Source organism: Heteronotia binoei, chromosome 1, assembly GCF_032191835.1.
Source record: "Heteronotia binoei isolate CCM8104 ecotype False Entrance Well chromosome 1, APGP_CSIRO_Hbin_v1, whole genome shotgun sequence".
Taxonomy (NCBI): domain Eukaryota; kingdom Metazoa; phylum Chordata; class Lepidosauria; order Squamata; family Gekkonidae; genus Heteronotia; species Heteronotia binoei.
The window spans coordinates 247,817,200-247,835,859 of record NC_083223.1 but is presented as its reverse complement, the minus strand read 5'-3'; the positions used below and the strand labels follow the sequence as shown (position 1 = coordinate 247,835,859).

Below are 18,660 nucleotides of genomic sequence, written 5' to 3'. Positions count from 1 at the left end.
AACCTGCCCTTCCTCCAAATCTGTGGCACACCCCCCTGCCAAGTACAGAACTTCCCCAAGAGATTAGGGCAGCAACAGCTGCTTGGCCTTGGTTTTGGTCAGGCGTGCCAAGGTGCAAAGGTTCACTGCTTTAATCGGTTTGGGGAGTCAAGGATGGAGGGTCACAGGCTTGCTGTGTCAAAGCTCCAGCAACTGCAGGAAAGGAGCCGGCAAACCCTGAATGTCTTCTGTGATTCTCCAACCCCTCCTACAGCCACTCATCACTCCAGCTCTGCAGCAAGTGGAAGCCACAGCAGCTTTCCTTGCCACACCCCCAAACATGCTTAGTCTACTATTTTCCCCACTTAACTCAACCTCATCCTTTGGGCTCCAAATAGCAATGCAAAGAAACAGTAAAAAAATCAGTAAAATGGATACAAGAGCCCTACAGCAGTCCTCTCTCCCTGTTGACCTGTACTGTGATCCCCAAAAGCCATCTGTGGGAGGAGGACTTGGCCTGAATACTTGGCCTGAAACTGTTCAAACCTTGGTACGTTGCCAAAGGGAAGCAGTGTTGCAGATGCGAAGAGACTGCTGAGAGCCACTTTACATGCCCCTGGCAATCCATTCAGGGCACAAAAATCACCTTTCCATGCAGAGTTCTAAGCAAACTCCAAAAGCCCACTTCAAGTCAGTTGATGGGGTGGAGGCCATCCATCAGGTAGTCCTAGCCTAAGCTTTGAACGTCAAATCTAATATCTTGCATTAAGCGCAGAAGTAAAACAGATGCTGCAGATGATATAGCACTGATTCCTCCAGCAGATGCCCATAAGGACTCTTGCTACAACATTTTGGAACAGCTGAAATTTCTTTGAGGGAGTCCTACATGGGATGTGTTACAGTAGTCAACTCTGGATAATATCAGAGGCATCTGTGACTTTTATCAATGTTATCGGAGGCAAGTAACAAGGGTATGTTGGTGGACAGGTCACCTTTAAGAGCAGGGGCAACCGGAGAACTAGCCCCAGATGGTAAAAAGTGTTCTGAGCTACTCCTGCCACTTGACTAAGGCCAGTACGTATGCACATTCTTATGTTAAACGGGTGCTTAGATCCAGGCAAAACAGATGTGCTGAGGTTGATGAAAGCTGGTCTGGGAATGGAGGTTAAGAGCATAAGGAGAGCCCTGCTGGATCAGACCAGTGCATCTAGTCCAGCATCCTGTCTCACACATTGGCACACATCCTGTCTCACACATTGGCCAACCAGTTCCTCTGGATGGTCAACAACAGGGCATAGAGGCTGAGGTTTCCCCCTGATATATCTCTGAATGCGGAGGTTCCCCTCAGTCACCATGGCTAGTAGCCACTGACAGACCTGTCTTCCATGAATCTATCTAATTCCCTTTTAAAGCAGTGTTAGTCTGTCTGTAGCAGCAGAAAAGAGGAAGAGTCCAGTAGCACCTTAAAGACTAATAACATTTGTGGTAGGGTAGGAGATTTCATAAGAGCCCCGTGGCGCAGAGTGGTAAGCTGCAGTACTGCAGTCCAGGCTCTGCTTATGACTTGCGTTCGATCCTGGTGGAAGCTGGGTTCAGGTAGTTGGCTCATGGTTGACTCAGCCTTCCAAGGTTGGTAAAATGAGTACCCAACTTGCTGTGAGTAAACTACAGATGACTGGGGAAGGCAATGGCAAACCACCCCATTAAAAGTCTGTCGTGAAAACATTGTGAAAGCAACATCACCCTAGAGTTGAAAAGGACTGGTGCTTGCACATGGGATTACCTTTACCCTTTTTTTTTTTTAAGGAGCTTTCATGAGTCACTGCTCACTTCTTCAGACAAGTATTTTCTTTTGCCTATCCTTAATCTACTACCTGTCAGCTTCTCCTGTTGTGGGATGGGATTACACTCCCCTTGAAAGATCGAGCTGAGCTCTTGATCTGAGATTCCCCTGTCCCATGGTCTTCCTGCATCTCCCAGACAACAGCTCTGGATGGCCTTGACCCATGGGTAGCCAGCTGCTTGGGAATAACTCGGCCAACTTTTATTGAGAATGCAGTGGGTCAAAAATAGTTTTGAGATATGTGGGAAGGAGAAGGAAAGCTAGGAGTTACCCAAGGCAGGGGTGACTCTCCCTGCCTCATCAGATGTGTCCCTGCCAGTACCTGGAAGAGGAAGGCAGGAGGCCGACTCATTAACGTGCTCGTTAGTCCAGGCTCCAAGCCAGGCCCAGGATAGATTTATGTGCTCAGCCTTGGCCCCGGCCTCTTTCCCAGAGCACAGCCACAGCTGCTACTCCTCAATTGTTTCCCTACATGGGGAGGGTTGGGGGGGGGGCTTCTGAAACTTGCTACTGGGATACCAGCTGGTCCTACAGCACCCATGAACTGCCACAGAAAGGAAGAATTTCTTACCCACATTATCTCACCTCACGGGCTCAAGTGCTGGGCCCTTAAGCTGCCTGGACTCCCATAATCTGAACTGGAAGACCTTATCTGTGCTCTGTGTTACTGAAAGGCACGCTGCATATGCTCACAGACCCATGTCAGAGAAGTATTGGGAGAGCAAGTTCTCTTTGTTTATGATGTTTATGAATCATTCTTCATGCAACAGCAGCATCCACTGCAAATGGGAAACATACTGTGAATCAATGTCTCTGTGTGAAGGCAAAATCGCATGTCCCAATGCAATTCAAACAGACTTGTTTTTCAGCTTCAAAAAACCATGTTTTCAAAAGAGAAGGAGGAGGGGAAATAAGTCTGGTTTTACACATGGGGGGAAAAGCAACAAAAATGTGAGTCATTTTACATAGAATGATACTTTCAGGTACATTTTTTGTTACTCATTCTCTTAGCTGTTTGGAAAACAGAAATTGCTGTGTAGAACAATAATGACCATAAGCACATAAGAAGAGTCCTGCTGGATCAGACCAAAGGACCACCTAGTCCAGCATTCTGTTCTCACAGTGGTCGATCAGCTGCCTCTAGGAGGCCCACAAGAGGATGAATATAACAGTATCCTCCTGCCTGTGCCCCCCAAAAACGGATATACGGACATACTGCCTCTAATGCTGGTGAGAATAGGTATCCATCACGGCTAGAAGCCATTGTGACTAGTAGCCATCCAGAGTGATCTATATGTTCCCCATTTAATTGGGGAAACAGTAGGTCCTTGTGACTCATTGACAGTCACAGCAAACCTCGAAGGGCTATGCATCCCCATTCCCCCCATTAAAGCGGTAGACAGCTAGGACCAGGGCTTTTTGAAAAGCAGTTCTGGCTGGCTTGGTGTCAGGGGGTGTGGCCTAATATGCAAATGAGTTATTGGTGGGCTTTTACTACAAGTAAAGCCTTGGCTAGGACTAAGGGGGGGGGGAATCCTAGCACAAAGCAGAGGGAGCTCTCCTGAAGCTGGCAAGTAGGTGAGGAGGAAGAAGAGGGCAAGGAAAGGCCTTTAGATTTCCCCGGTGCAGCAAAAGTTCTGCCATAGAAGAGAAACAGCCATCACCATCTGAAGCCACTACAGTGCAGTGTACGGAGGAGGGGCATTGCGAGGGGGTCACAGAGATGCTCCTCTAGCCTCAGGACTAGGCTGGGACCAGCCATCGAAGAGAGTGGGTGTGGGGATGCCTTCAGTCCAGGAGCTGGCATAGAGGCAGGACCGCATGGGCCATTTCTGCAAATAAAGAAGAGGGGGAATGTTACAGGAAGGCATCCCCAAGCCTTCTGAGTCCTCAAAGGATTCTGCTATTTGATAAAACGCTAGCAAGCCAATATAGGGGCTTTCAGGGACATGACACTCAGCAGCACCCCACACAAAAGAAGCAGGGGTTGACATGCAGATGTCCCCCCCTCTTTCTTTCTTCTACCCCCACCCTACTACAGCATCCCCCCCCTTTTGTAATCAAGTTGCAGCTAACATAAGAGCCTCATGGTGCAGAGTGGTAAAGCTGCAGTACTGCAGTCCTAAGCTCTGCTCATGACCTGAGTTTGATCCTGGTGGAAGCTGGGTTCAGGTAGCTGGCTTGAGGTTGACTCAGCCTTCCATTCTTCTGAGGTCAGTAAAATGAGTACCCAGCTTGCTGGGGGGGGGGGAGTGCAGATGCCTGGGGAAGGCAATGGCAAACCAACCCATAAAAAGTCTGCTGTGAAAATGTGAAAGCAACATAACCTCAGAGTCAGAAACGACTGGTGCTCGCACAGGGGACTACCTTTACCTTTTTTGCTTTTTGCAGCTAACTCATGGCAACCTCCCATAGGGTTTTAAAGCCAGGAGTCATTCAGAGGTAGTTTGCAATTGTCTTCCTCTGCACAGCGCATCCCTCAATGGTCTCCCTTCCAAATAGCAACCAGGACCGACCTTGCTTAGCTTCTGAGATCTGACAAGATGTGGCTAGCCTGGGCCGCCTCCTGCACATCCATTTTGCCACCCCTTCAAAAGGCCACGGGCTGAGATGTAAATAGGGAAAAGTGACAAGACTGTAAGGAGTCACTTAGCAGTAGCTTTCCCCTAATGATGCTTAACCAATCCCACTCATTCTGGGCAGCTCAGCAGCACCCATTACCTTCAGAGGGTGCAAGAAGGCCGTCGGGGTCATCCTGGGCATGGGGGGGCCTTGCTCAAGGGTCCAGCTCAGGTGGGCAATGTAACTGGTTGCCAGGAGAAGCACATCTAGCTTGGAGAGCTTGGTGTCTGGTGGGACTGTGGGCAGAGCCGCTTGCAGTGCCAAGAACGCCTGATGGAGAGTCCGTACCCGGCTTCGCTCTCGAGCGGCATTCATTGGGCACTGTGCCCCCGTGGCTACTCTGTGGGTGAGAGTGGCGCGCCTTTGGCCCTGAGGAAAGGAGGCAGCAGCTTGAGAAACGCAGACAAATGGACTTGCCTCCCACCCCAGCTGTGCCCCTCCTTAATGCTCCCCGTACAACTGAAGCAGCCCCACCTGCCTGCTCTGGTTCCTCAAGCACTGCATGCAGCTTCACCCTCTACCATTGGATCTCTTTAATAATTGCACTAATCTAAGCCCATCTCAGAAAACGCCTTCAAAATTTCACAGCTCCAGATATTCCAAAACCTGTAATATTTAGGGGCTGACACTGCAGTCCTAAATAGAGTTATATCTTTCTAAGTCCACAGAAGTAAATGCACCCGCCCACCCCAGAGCATGAAGCATCCCCTGCTATTCCCCACTAGCATGCTCCATTAATTACATTACCCTATTTGTGGCTGAGGTCTGTGGTCCATCACTAGGCAGCGGGGCTACTCTTCTGCTGCTTCTTCTTTGCCCCCTGCCCGGCTCTGCTTGTCCCGTTTTCCTATTGCTGAAGGAGGACCAGGTTTTCCTCTGGATGTCTTTGCAGCTTCCACAGTGTGGGAGATGAGCTAGTTCAAGGGTCCCAGTGCCTAACACGGGTATCTCCTGATCAGCACCCGCCTCCTTCAGTTCAGCCATGCTTCCTGCTGTTGATATAGAGGCCAAAAGGCACCCGTGCACTTCTTCAGCAGCTGGTGGTTCCCAGGAAGAGCAGAAGTTCTAGTTGCCACTTTGCTGTTGCAGAGAGAGATGCTGGCTCCTGACAGATTCCCTGGGAACCAGCCCAGCCTCCCAACCACCCATGCAGTACACTGCTTTCCTGGGAGGTCCAAGCACCAGCCCAGCCCCCTGCTGCTGCTGCTGCTGCTCTGGGATAGCTTGGCCAGCTCCACCCTGGCTCCTCTTGTCAGAGAGAACCCCCTAGAGAGAAGGAGCCAGTTTGGTGTAGTGGTTAAGTGCTCAGACTGTTAACTGGAAGAACAGGGTTTGATTCCCCAATCATCCACTTGCAACTGCTGGAATGGCCTTGGGTCAGCCATAGCCCTTATAGGAGTTGTCCTTGAAAGGGCAGCAGCTGTAAGAGCTCTCTCAGCCCCATCTACCTCACAGGGTGTTTGTTGTGGTGGGGGTGGGGAGGAAGGTAAAGGAGATTGTGTCCGCTCTGAGACTCTGAGATTCAACGTATAGGGTGGAATATAAATCCAATATCATCATCTTCTTCCTCCTCCTCCTCCGGACTAGAGATCAGCATTGAGAAGAAATGGACACATGAAGCTAACTTATACTGAACCAGACCCTGGGTCTACCAGAGTCAGTATTGTCTATTCAGACTGGCAGCCGCTATCCAGGGTCTTGAGTGCAAGTCTTTCACTTCACGTGCAACCTGATCCCTTTTAAGTGGAGATGCCAGAGACTGAACTTGGGACCCTCTGCAACTGAGCCATAGCCCCTGCCCTCGGACTCAGCCTCTCAAACAGGGGCTTGCTTACATACTACCCTGTCTGCCAGTCCCTGCAGGTATTCCCTGCCAAATGACGTTTTGGAACTCCAGAGCTTTGTCTCACTCCAGAGACTAACCTTAACATCGGAGTATTGCCTTATCTCGCCAGACACTGTCCATTCTAGCTGACAGACTCTCCTAGGTCTTCCTCAGCCCTGCTACTGGAATCTTATAACTAGAAATGCCTGACAGTGAGCCTAAACACGTATTTTGGTGCAGGGTTCCTGCTTCATCTACAGCCAGGAGGTGGCTCTCTACAGCCTTGGCTTGTCCCTGGTGAAAGACCCACTGCCCTCATGGAGATGGAGTAATCCAACTTTTCTGCAACTTGTCCATCACCTTCACAGTTTTGGATAGGATGCCAAAAGATTCCTGTTTAAAATTCATTTACAGTGCAGCTGTTCAATGGATCTGTCTGGAAACCACATGTATAGCAGCAGAGCCTATTTTGGGTGCTCGTGAACAGACTGGAGAGGTAGACTTTGTACTCAGCTCTAAATGCTTTACCTCTCAACTTGAATATATGCTTCTCCTCATCTTCTCCTGACCTTGCTTCTTTCATTGAAGAAGGCACCTTCTCCCACTGGTATCTCTTTGAGTTCCGCCATGGAATGTTCTCCCCCTTCTCATTGCCAAGCCGCCTCTTTTTCCTCTACAGGGCTTTTTTTGAGCAGGAACGCACAGGAATGCAGTTCCAGCTGACTTGGTATCAGGGGGTGTGGCCTAATATGGAAATAGTTCCTGCTAGGCTTTTTTGTAGAAACAAAATCACCTGTGTGAAACAATGGTGATGTCAGGGGGTGTGACCTAATATCCAAATGAGTTCCTGCGGGGCTTTTACTACCATGTTTTTAACAAGGCCTTTTCAGGAAGGTCAAGTTTATCAATGGCTACCCATCACAAATGGAACTTCTATGCTCAGGAGCAGTGTACCTCTGAATACTAGTTGCTGGAGTGGTTGGGTTTGCCTTCCTTCATGCTTGTAGACTTCTCCAGGCTTCAAATAGAAACAGAATGGTGGACTAGTAGGGCTTCAGGTCCAGGAAATATTACCTGAACTTCCTTAGCTATGTGTCCACTTTCACTGGCGGACCCTGTCCCTACTGTTCCTTGACCTTTCTCTTCCCATCCTTGCCTTTTAGTGCCATTTTAATCAGGTCTACTCAGAATCCTACTGAAGTCTACTAACATCTCATTCCCAGAAAAGCATTCTTGGATTGCATAATTGGTCACCAAAGTTCCCTCTAAGATGTGGAGTCTTGTGAGCAAAAATTCTACGTTGTGAACTACTGGCATTAAAGTTGTGAGCTACTGCATAAATTAGTTTGCTCTGGAGCCAATTTCCCAGTTTTAAACAATTTTATTAATTAGCAATATATTGTTATAGAAATCTATAAGAAATTTTAAAATAATACAAAATAAAAACATCACTTCCCCCCCCCTCCTCCTCCCTCCCTTTTTCTTGATCTCCGCTGGTGTTTTAAAATTAAAGAAAAAAGAAACAAGGTAACTTAACAAATCAAGAATCCCCATTTTAGAACCTTATATCAATACGGAAGAAATAAAAATATAAAATAAGAAAAGTTAACTCTAAAAATTCGTCTTCATTTTTCAATAAGAAAATTTTCCCTTTATAAATTCTAGTCCATTATTCCACCTCCTGTTTTTATCAAAAATCACCAAGTGTCCTTTTACTTTCCATTGTTTTTCAACATAGTTGTGAAATTTCTCCCATTCCTTCCTAAACTTCTCAAAATCATAGTCTTTTAAGATTCTTGTAAGTGTATCCATTTCACTCCATGACAAAACTTTTAAAATCCAGTACCATTTTTCTGGTATTTTGTCTTGCTTCCATAGCTGCGCATACAATGTCCTTGCAGCTGAAAGCAGATACCACACCATCGTTCTATCTTGTTTTGGAAAACTTTCCATTTGCAATCCCAACAAAAATACCTTTTTTTTGGAGACCTCTTAATGTCATAACCTAAAATTTTTGACATTTCTTTCTGAATCATTTGCCAAAATTGTTTTGCTTTTTCACAAGTCCACCACATATGGTAGAAAGATCCTTCATGTTTTTTACATTTCCAATATCTGTCTGACACCTGATTATTCATTTTTGCCAGTTTCTTAGGTGTCATGTATCATCTATACAGCATTTTATAACAGTTTTCTTTAATGTTATAACATGTCAAAATCTTCATAGAGTTCTTCCATAAATACTCCCAAGATTCCATTTGAATTTCTTTATTAAAATTAATTGCCCATTTTATCATTTGAGATTTAACTACTTCCTCTTCTGTTGACCACTTCAATAGTAATTTATAATCCTTGAAATCAACTTTTCATTATCACCCAACAGCATTTTTATCAATTCTGTTTGCTCCTGTCTTATGCCTTCATTTTTAATGTCCTTTTTCACCAAGCTCTTAATTTGTTGTAGTTGAAACCAATTATATTTGTATTGTAATTCTTCAACTGATTTTAATTCCACTTTTCCTCCATCATGTATTTTTAATAGTTGATTGTACATTAAACACATCCCTGCATCAGTTTCTGAAGATAATTTTAATACTTCCCTTGGCACAATCCATAACGGCTTTCTCTCGTCACCATTTTTTTTATATTTTACCCAAGTACTTAGCAAGTTTCTTCTTATATAATGGTGTGAGAAAAAACCATCCATCTTATTTTTCCCATAAAACATATATGCATGCCAACCAAAAATATTTCCATGACCTTCTAACACCAGCAGCTTCTTGTTTAATAATGTCATCCAATCTTTAATCCATACCAAACATACTGCATCATGATACAGTTTTAAATCTGGCAGTTGGAAACCTCCTCTTTCTTTTGCATCAGTTAAAATGTTCATTTTAATTCTTGGTTTCTTGCCCCCCCATACAAATTCTGAGACTTTTCGTTGCCATTTATCGAATTGTTTATTGTCCTTCACAATTGGAATTGTTTGAAATAAAAATATAATTCTTGGTAGAACATTCATTTTAATTGCAGCAATTCTGCCCAGCATAGACAAGCTCTGGAGCCATTTTTCCTGAGCTAAGACAAAAATGTGTGAGTCAGAGGCTTAAAAATTGTGAGCTAGCTCACACTAACTCAGCTTAGAAGGAACATTGTTGGTCACCTAGCACAAAATGGAGCACTCTGGAGACGGGCTCTGGCCAGAGGACACGTATAGCACCTAGACAATTGGTCATGCTATGAAAACTTTAAAGAAGTATGCAATTAGCCAGCTTGGAGGCAGCCCTTTTCCAATCTGAGCCAAAGAAGGTGTGCTTGCGTGGCATATATCATTTAGTTTCTTTTTTTAATTCAGAAAAGTGGCATGTCAAAGTCCTGCTCGAGAGAGCTAAAAAATAAAACCAAGTACAATAAAATAATTAAACCAATGATTTTATAACTATTATCAAAGCAAGCTATAAAAACATCCAGGAAGGAGAAATTATATCCTTAAAACAGGCCTTAGGCTAGAAGCAGAGCATTAAAAGACAGCTTTAAAAATGGAACATTCAGTCAAAAGGCTGGGTAATAGGACATGTTTTAGACTGGCACATAAAGGACAGTAAAGCAGGGGCTGCATGAACATTGCTGGGGGGGGAGACTTCCAAATGCAAGGGTGCCACTACTCAAAAAGCCCTGTCTCTGCCACCCACTCCATATCTGCAGGTGGGGCACAGAGAGCAGGCTCTTAATTGGCAGGATGGTTACTATGAGAGGAAGCATTCTTTTGAGTATGCTGGCTCCAAGTCTAATGTAGGGTTGCAGCTCTTGGTTGGGAAATACCTGGAGATTTTAGGGATGCAGCCTGGGAAGGGCAGTGTTTGGGAAGGAAAGGGACCTCAGCATGATATAATACCACAGTAGGGTTGTAAGGTCCTCCTTTGCCACCAGTGGGGGATGGGGGGGACCAGATCCTAGTTGGGAGATTTGGGGGGTGGGGATAATAGGAACTTCAGTGGAGTACAATGACATTGAATCTACATTCCAAATTATCCATTTCCTCCAGAGGAACTACTTTGTAGTCTGGAGATGACCTGTAATTCCAGGGTCACATCTGGAGCTTCTAAATCCACCCTCCTAAACAGTCATTTTATCCAGGGGAACTAATCTTGGTCATCTGGAGATCAACTGAAATAGCATGAGATGTCCAGGTTCTGAAGGCTGGCAACTGTAGCCTTAAAGCTAAGAAATCAGTACATTGAATTGTGCCTGAAAACAAGCATGCATCTACTTTCACTATAGCCTGTAGCAATGATTCCATCCACGTATCCAGCTCCAACGCCAGCCACTCTGACTGCCTCATATCTGACCAGCTTAAGTTTCCAGATAGTTTTCAATGGCAAACATGTGTGAATACAGCTAGAATCCAGTAGTACCTTAGAGAGCAGCGAGATTTTGGGGACATAAGTTTTGGAGAGACAAACTCCCTTTGTCAGGAATGTAACTGGTGGGAATGTAACTCCTGATGTAGTCTGGACAAAAGGAAACTGTTAGAGAACACAGAGTATACAGGTAACCCCCTTCCCGGGGGTTACCATGGAGCACTGTCCTTTGCCTTCTGACTGAACAAGTCAGCAACTAACTGCGGCGCCTCTTTAAAAGAGCTCTACACTGCCCAACTTCCGCCCTTCAGAAAAATGGCGCATATAAGTATGTGAAGTCATGAGGTTGTCACGTGACGAGAAGCCCTGCGCACCGGCCGGCTAAGTTTTTATGCTGACGTGTAGCCATACGTTTGCGCTTGCGCAGAGAAGAAGAAGAAGACGATCGCGAAGTGTGCGCATGCCCAGTAGGGGTCTGAGAGCCGCTGCTACCGGGAACGGACTGGAACGGAGGAGGAAGAGGAGGGGAGGACATCGGGGGGCGGGCGAAAAAAGGGCCAGAGGTCGTGCCAGAGGGAGGCTTAAGTGAAGGGAAAGTCTACTTGGGGTTGGCATGAGTTGACCTTTGACCCTCTGTCATCCAGACCATGGCCCCCCGGCGACCCCCGGAGCTCTACCGGGCTCCCTTCCCTCTCTATGCCTTGCGCGTGCATCGCGAGGCTGGTCTGGCTGTGATCGGGGGTGGCGGCGGAGCTGCCAAGACCGGCATCAAGAATGGCCTGGTAAGGAGAGGGAAGGAAGAGCTGCGCCCATCACACTGGCACCAGGCTGGCACTACACCTGTCAGCGTGCCCACGAGCCCTGGGCTACTGCTTGGATTAGAGAGAGCCAGTTCTGTGCCTGTCACCTGGCCATCGGGCAGAAGCAGCATCACTGTTGCGTCTTGAGACAGGTGGATCTCTTGCTGGGGTACATGGTCTGGGAAGTGCTAGATGTAGCTGCCCTCTGTCCAGGGAACAGACACTTTGCACTGTATTTACCTGGCACTTTCCAGAGAAAGAAAACGGAGTCTCGTAGTACTTCAGGGACTAAAGATTTATCTAATCTTTCATGTGTTAGCATTCACTTCATCAGATGCAGGAGTCTAAAAAGGATTTATAGATGGCCGCTTCATGCATCTTCTGAAGTGATCTCTGATACACAAATGGATGGGCCATTGACCTGATCCGACATGGCTTCTCTTATGTTCTTATATTCTTAATCCTAATGCTGGAATAAATGTTCAGAGTCCTAAAAGTGCCAGTGCTGTTTTATATTGCTGTTACAGACTAAGGCAGCTATCTGGAACTGGTGTTCCACAGATGTTACCTTGCCTCTTTGTGCTCTGGAATGAGGAACGTGAAAGGTTGCCTTGTGCAGTTGGGGAGATTCTGACTGCAGTGTTCTGGAGCTGCTGTTCTCTCCATTGACTTGTGGATTCCTTGCTGCAGTCCTTCTAGTTTCAGGGACCAGAAGCAGGAGGCTGAGATAGTGCCATTGTGGGGGCAGGGCTGGCAATTGTATGGTACACATCCTCTTCCCAGTTATGACTGGCAGGACGGGGCAAAATTGGAAACACCTGGAAATGCAAAGGGATTGATTATGGAAGCTATTTTCTGTATTTTTTGTGAGCTGTTCCCCTAAATCTTTTCTCCATCTCTCTTTCCCAGCATTTCTTGCAATTGGACTGGAGGGGAGGTGACCTGTCCGCTTCATTGTTGCATGCGCACGACACAGAGACGCGAGCCACCATGACCATGGCATTGGCTGGAAACATCATTGCTGCAGGACAGGATGCCACCTGCCACATCTTGAACTTCCACTTGCAGAAACCCAGTCAGAAAGGGAGTAGTGGTGATTGTTCCCTCGATAAAGCTAGTGAGTGCTTAGCAGTTATCTTTTTTAGTTTTGTAACTCATCCCACCCAGAGAACTTTAAAGAAAGCTGCTGTCTATAAAATGCTCTGCCATGGATGGCCCAGGCTAGCTCGATCTCATCAGATCTTGGAAATTAAGCAGGGTCGGCCTTGAGTGGTAGTCGGATGGAAGACTAAGGAAGACCAGAGTTGCAGCATAGAGGCAGGCAATGGCAAACTAGCTCTGAACATCTCTTGCATTGAAAACCTTACAGAGTTGCCTTAAGTCAGCTGTGACTTGATGGCACTTTCTATCATCATGTAGAAAATGCCTATTAAAATATACAATATACAAAAATAGCTACATATTACCCATAGTGATTAAATACCACCCCAGAGAGGAAGATCCTTCAGTGTTTCCTGAAGATGCCCCAGTTTGTTCAGATTTTAGCAGAACTGCAGGACAGAAAGGTTGACTTACAGAATGCCTATATGCAGGGCTATAGGGCATGGCTGGTAGAGTCTGCATGCCCTTTCGGCTTAGTTCAGTGGTCTCTGAACAGTTTGCTGTGGGCCCAGGAAATGGGGTTGAAAAACCTAGCAAGGTGGTCTGGCTCAGTCATTTGAAAGGGACTGATCTACATGTGCCAAGAGCTGTCTATTGATTTCATTCTGCCTGCAGGTGGTGATGAGAAGGGTCCCCGGAGGCGCAAGGCCCCCCCAGCCAGTGGCCCTGATAGCACCAATGACACACGCAAGGAGACAAATGAAGTGACTGTGGAAACCCTGCACCAGGTCCAGACAGATACCAGCCCTGATGCCCTGCAAAAGGCTGTGTGCTTTAGCGATGACCACACCCTCCTGGCCACTGGTGGCGTGGATGGATTCCTACGGGTCTGGGAGGTACACGCAGCTCTGGTCTAGGGGTGAGAGCTGGGGGAGATGGCCTACAACTGGGAATGAGGTCAAAAGGGTGCTTAGATTATGGACAGCAAAGATGGCTCTTTGTATGTAAAAGTATAGGAAGTGCTCCCCCAAATTAGCCCTCATGGGGATGTGGCAATGCCAAGTACTTCTTCTCCCTTTCCTTTTCTGTAGTTTCCCAGCATGAAGAAAGCTCTCGAGTTCCAGGCCCACAATGGAGAAATTGAGGACATAGCTCTGAGTCCAGATAATAAGGTGCGTGACCAAAACTAGATTTGTCTGTAGTGTTCCTACTGTAAAAGGCTGTATCTGTTGGAGAAGGCAGGTTTGTTTCCCAGTGCTCTATATCACACACGGATCAGTGCATGTTACTCAAAGTTCCTTTTTCCTCCGGAACCTTAACATGCGTTGATCCGGGTTTGATGTGGAGAAACTGTGGCTTCAAAAAAAGCAGCATCTTCGAGAGAAAAGGCTAAGGAAGGACAGAGGCACAAAACTGTGGAAAATCCTGGGGATACAGTTCCTTATTCTCTCAGTTTGATCTTTATAGCTGAACACTTAAAGACTCCACCCAAATTGCGGACTTACAAACTAAAAAAAGTGACAGCTGCCTGATGATTAAAGCTTATTACAAGGACGCTTGGGGGAGAAAAGGACACTTAGTGTTTCGGTTTTGTGTTTCAGCTTTGAGTAGCTACAGTATACATGCTTGTTTATAAACTTATACTTTCTTATAAATTGCACTAAATAGAGCACATGTACACACTGTAAGTGCGCTTAAAATATGTCTGGAATGGTGTGCTTCAAACTGCCTTAATGCTGTGTATACCTTCCTCTTTAAGCAACCGGGTGGTTATCAGAGCTGTTGGTGTGCCAGCTCAAAATTTCAGACAGTTGCCTGTTTCTAACCAAGAGCAGTTTTCATGGGCAAAAGGAACCTGGGAGAACATGTGAGAACTGTGTGCCTTTCTGCCCCCAACCAAGGTGAATGCCCTCAATGGGTTAAGGAATATGCCTCTATTTGGAGAGTGTGGAGCAATTTCACTTTCTGGAGCAAGGGAGCAGCACCCCAGCATTTGGAGGAAAGAGAGCAAAGGGCAGGTTTTTACTCCTTTCTTTAGGCCAAGGTGGTTTTAATATCTCAGAAGGTTTAGAATTGAATCGAGCTCTTTCTCAGGCCAGGTGTTTAGAGGGGGAGTCTTTTTTAAAAAAAAAAAAAGACCAGATAATCTGCTTTGCCCTGCATGGCTCCAACAGTCTCCACCTGTATCTAAGCACATTTGTTTATTTTGGTAGATTTATATTCTGCCCTTTCCATAACGGGCTCAGGGCAGGTTACGGACATAATAAAAAACAGTTAAAATCCAACAATAAAATAGTAATAAACAGTCAAAAAACAATCCAGATGGTAAGTCATTGTAAGGGAGGACGAATAGATGGCATAAGCAGTAGGATAAGGATGCCCGCTTGCCTCAACCAAAAGTCATGCACCATTCAGGACTGGAAAAATATTCCAAATTTCCTTGCCCCAGAGTCTGATAGCTAGGAATTTCCTAGCCCTTGTTTAGTTCCAGTATAAGAGAGAGAGAGAGTGTGTGTGTGTGAGAGAGAGAGGGGGGGGGGCAGGATTCCTGTGGTCATGGCCAAGATAACAGACGATATTGCTCAGCTTGAACATCCTCTCTCTTCTTCTGATTTCTGTGCTGTCTGGTCTCCTAGTTTATCTAACCTCACAAGAAGCAATTCCTAATGTAATTAATGACTTGTCTTAGTGGTAATGTCTTCTTATGGAGTCAGATAGATTTACACTGCCTTTTTATTCAGTTTTAATATCAGTTACAAGTATATTTCTTTGATAGAAAATACTGTAAATTGTTTTTTGAAAGAAAGGTATAATATGATAGAAAAATGTCCATAGAGCCCTTATAGCTCAGACAGGCTGGATCTCATCAAAGCTTAGAAGCTAAGCAGGGTCAGTGCTTGGACAGGAAGGGAGAACAAGAAAGATGAGGACTGCTGTGCAGAGGAAGGCAACAGCCAATCACCTCTGCTCATCTCTTGCTTTGAAGACGCCACAAGGTGTAGCATCACAGAGGTCATCATGAGTTGGTTGCAGTTCGGGCCAGTCAGTAACCCTGGCACTACCATCCCATTCATGTCTCGCAGAAATTTTAGGGAGGCAAAGAACAGAAAAGGCAAAGCTGGAGGCAGAAAGGGGCTGAGCAGTTGTGACCTCTGCCTGCCTCTGGTTGGGATTGTGTGGGCAGACGTTGAGCATCCTTATGATGTATTTAGCGCTGCCCTGTTGTGGCTCCGCAGGTCGTGACGGTGGGCCGGGACTTCCAGTGTTGCGTGTGGCAGAGGGACCAGCTGGTGACAGGGCTGCACTGGAACGAGAACCTCCCAGGCATCCCGGATAAGGCCTACCGCTACCAGGCTTGCAGGTAATCAGCTTGGTTGGGTTGGTGGCCTGGATCTTGCAGGAGCCTCATTATGCTTTGGGGTGGCGGGGAGACCTCTTGTTATGACACTTCCTCCTTACACAGGTTTGGGACAGTGGAGGACCAAGCCAAGGCTCTGCGGCTGTACACAGTGCAGATACCTTATAAGCGGGAGCGACGGCCGCCTCCTTGCTACATTACCAAGTGGGACGGGCACAGCTTCCTGCCCTTGCTCACCCGGCCTTGCGGCAATGAGGTCGTCTCCTGCCTCTCCATCAGGTAGGCCTACTGGTTCTTCCACTTCCTTTCTGTGCCCCCCTCCTCCTGAAAGGTTGGGGGAGCAGAGAAAAACTGTGCGTAGCTGGCATGGGATAGTATTTTATTTCTGAAGAAAGTTGTGCTCACCTGTAAGCCACATCCTCTGCCAGACACCTTTCCTTATCCAAGATGTAATGATTGGCTAAAGGGACCGTCCATCTTAGAAGTTCCCAGGCTGCTGTAGCACCTGCCTGCCTGGCTCTGAAGCTCACAGCTGTGTCTGTTTGTGTCTTGCAGTGACACTGGCACGTTCCTGGGTCTGGGCACTGTGACGGGCTCTGTTGCCATCGTTGTTGCCTTCTCTTTGCAGGTATGAGGTCTTCAGCTCACTCCCAAGGCTGGGCCAGGTCAGCTGGGACTTCCTAGGAGTAGGAAAGCCTCTGGGCTTTGAGATCCCAAGGTGGCTGTATTTTGGAGCAGCCACATGGGGCTTTCTGCATGGGGATGGATTAACCAGCAGACTCAATCTAGGGGTTGGCAATCCGATGCTTTTGCTTCCAGGGGCTCTGCACTGCACTGATATTGGGTCTAGCCCAGGGGTGGCCAAACTTGTTTAACATAAGAGTGACATAGAATAAATGTCAGATGTTTGAGGGGAGGGAGGGAGAGTTGGAAAGAAAGCAACTTTAACTTTAAATGCATTCTCCAAGCCAGCCAACAGGGTGGTGGGGACTTTGAGAGCCAAACAATATGTGTGAAAGAGCCACGTCTGGCTCCCAAGCCCCCCCGGTTTGCCCCCCCCCCCCCCGTCTGGCCCCTGCTCGGCAACACTGGGGTCCCGCCGAGCCTCCATTAAAGAAACCCTTGTCTGCACCCACAGAGGTTGTACTATGTGCGAGAAGCACATGGCATTGTGGTCACTGCTGTGGCCTTCCTGCCTGAGACCCCCGATCTGCTGAAGGACAACGAGGCGGCCCTGCTGAGCGTGGCCGTGGACAGCCGCTGCCGTCTGCACCGGATCCCCTGCCGGCGTACGTCCCGAGATAAAAGGGTGGAAATTGGGGGTGCCAGGGCTGAAGCACATTGATGCCAAGGTTGGAGGCTTCACCCTGCCAGTGAGCTGTTTCTCACTGCAGCAGGCCTTTCTGGGAAACAGGGCATGGAGCAACACTCCCTGTTTCAGAGCAGAGTGTGGGGTAATGGTGCATGGGGTGATACTGTGGGGTAATGGTGCGGCACACACAACCCAAATGCTTGTCTCTTTCCAGGGAGTTTCCCGGTGTGGCTGCTGCTGCTCTTGTGTGCTGGGCTGCTGGTGGGCACAGTCCTGCTGCTACAGCTAGCCTTCCCTGGCTTCCTCTAGCCCTCCTCATGCCAGATCGAGTGCTGGGAAAGCTTGGACTCTGTTCTAGTCTCCCTGGGGGGCTGCACTGACCCCATTCCTGGGCTCACAGACTGGAGAGTGATTCAGAAAGCCGGGCAAGCCTCACTCTGCTTGAATGTGTGGCTCAGGTGTGCTTGGCTGAGCTGCTTGCCCTGAGGAAGGGGGACGGGGCCTTGCTCGGATCAAGTCCTGGGCATGAACTTTGGTCCTCTGTCTCATCCCCCGGGGGAAGACGCACACAAACCCTCCATTTTTTCTTGACGGTTCAGTTGAAACATTCCAGCCTCTGAGTGGTAAGTCCCGTTCCATCCAACAGACAAAAGTCGTGCAACTGCAATTAAATAGGATGGAGCAAAATCTCTTCTCCCCGCCTTCTTCTCTGGTTGCCTGTCACCTCTCCCTTTCCTTTGGGAGCTTGTGCAGGGCTGTGTTGGAATGAGGGGGGAGCTGCCCCAGCATGACTGTAGCGGGTGCTGTGGTGCTACTAACAGCAGCACATCCTACTGGTGGAGCTGAGCCGCCCCCTCCTGCTCTACCGTTGCTGGTGTGGGCGGAAGGGTTGGGGCTGTGGCTGAGTGGTAAATCAACCTGCTTTGCATGCAGAAGTTTCCAAGTTCAAGGCCCAGCGGCAAGGAGCAGGTGCTGGGGCAACTCTCTACCTGATAGCTCAATAGGGCAGGCCAGGGGTCCCCAGCATGTGGTGCCTGTGGGCACTGTGACTCCTGCTGGCACCTTTCCTGGGGCCTGCAAAATATTTTTAGAAAGTGGGCGGGGCTTCTGCCCAGCAAGGCTTCTGATTGACTGGAGATCTGATTGGCTGTGCATGTTTTTAATTTAATAAATTTCAATGTGTTTAATAAATTGCTTTTTAAAAACATTGCTTTAGTAGCAGCTGCTACCACAGCACTAGGATCTGCACTGAGTGACCAAAGGGAAGCTGCAGCAGCCATTCTGGCGCTCGTTTTGCCTCTTGCAGCAGCCAGTTCTGTGTCAACCAATCTGTGGCTGCCAGAATTCCAAAGGTGCCCATAGGCTCAAAAGAGGCTGGAGACCCCTGGCTGGCATAGACAAAACTGTACAGTAGCCTGGCTCAGTATAAGGTAGTTTCACATGTCCCAAGTTTGTG

General features: G+C 47.5%; 2 protein-coding genes across 2 annotated transcripts; one reads left to right on the top strand and one right to left on the bottom strand.

Annotated features, from left to right (window-relative positions):
* Positions 1 to 3,537: 3,537 nt before the first annotated feature.
* Positions 3,538 to 5,570, bottom strand: TCF23 (transcription factor 23). The gene is made up of 3 exons (XM_060260003.1): positions 5,192 to 5,570; positions 4,544 to 4,813; positions 3,538 to 3,654 (listed from the first exon to the last, which is right to left on the bottom strand). The coding sequence occupies exons 1-3, from the start codon at positions 5,426 to 5,428 to the stop codon at positions 3,538 to 3,540; spliced, it is 624 nt and encodes a 207-aa protein (XP_060115986.1). The 5' UTR covers positions 5,429 to 5,570.
* Positions 5,571 to 11,070: 5,500 nt separating this feature from the next.
* Positions 11,071 to 18,411, top strand: PREB (prolactin regulatory element binding). The gene is made up of 9 exons (XM_060251144.1): positions 11,071 to 11,415; positions 12,343 to 12,550; positions 13,210 to 13,430; positions 13,626 to 13,706; positions 15,771 to 15,895; positions 15,998 to 16,171; positions 16,448 to 16,520; positions 17,031 to 17,181; positions 17,419 to 18,411. The coding sequence occupies exons 1-9, from the start codon at positions 11,281 to 11,283 to the stop codon at positions 17,511 to 17,513; spliced, it is 1,263 nt and encodes a 420-aa protein (XP_060107127.1). The 5' UTR covers positions 11,071 to 11,280; the 3' UTR covers positions 17,514 to 18,411.
* The last annotated feature ends 249 nt before the right edge of the window (positions 18,412 to 18,660 follow it).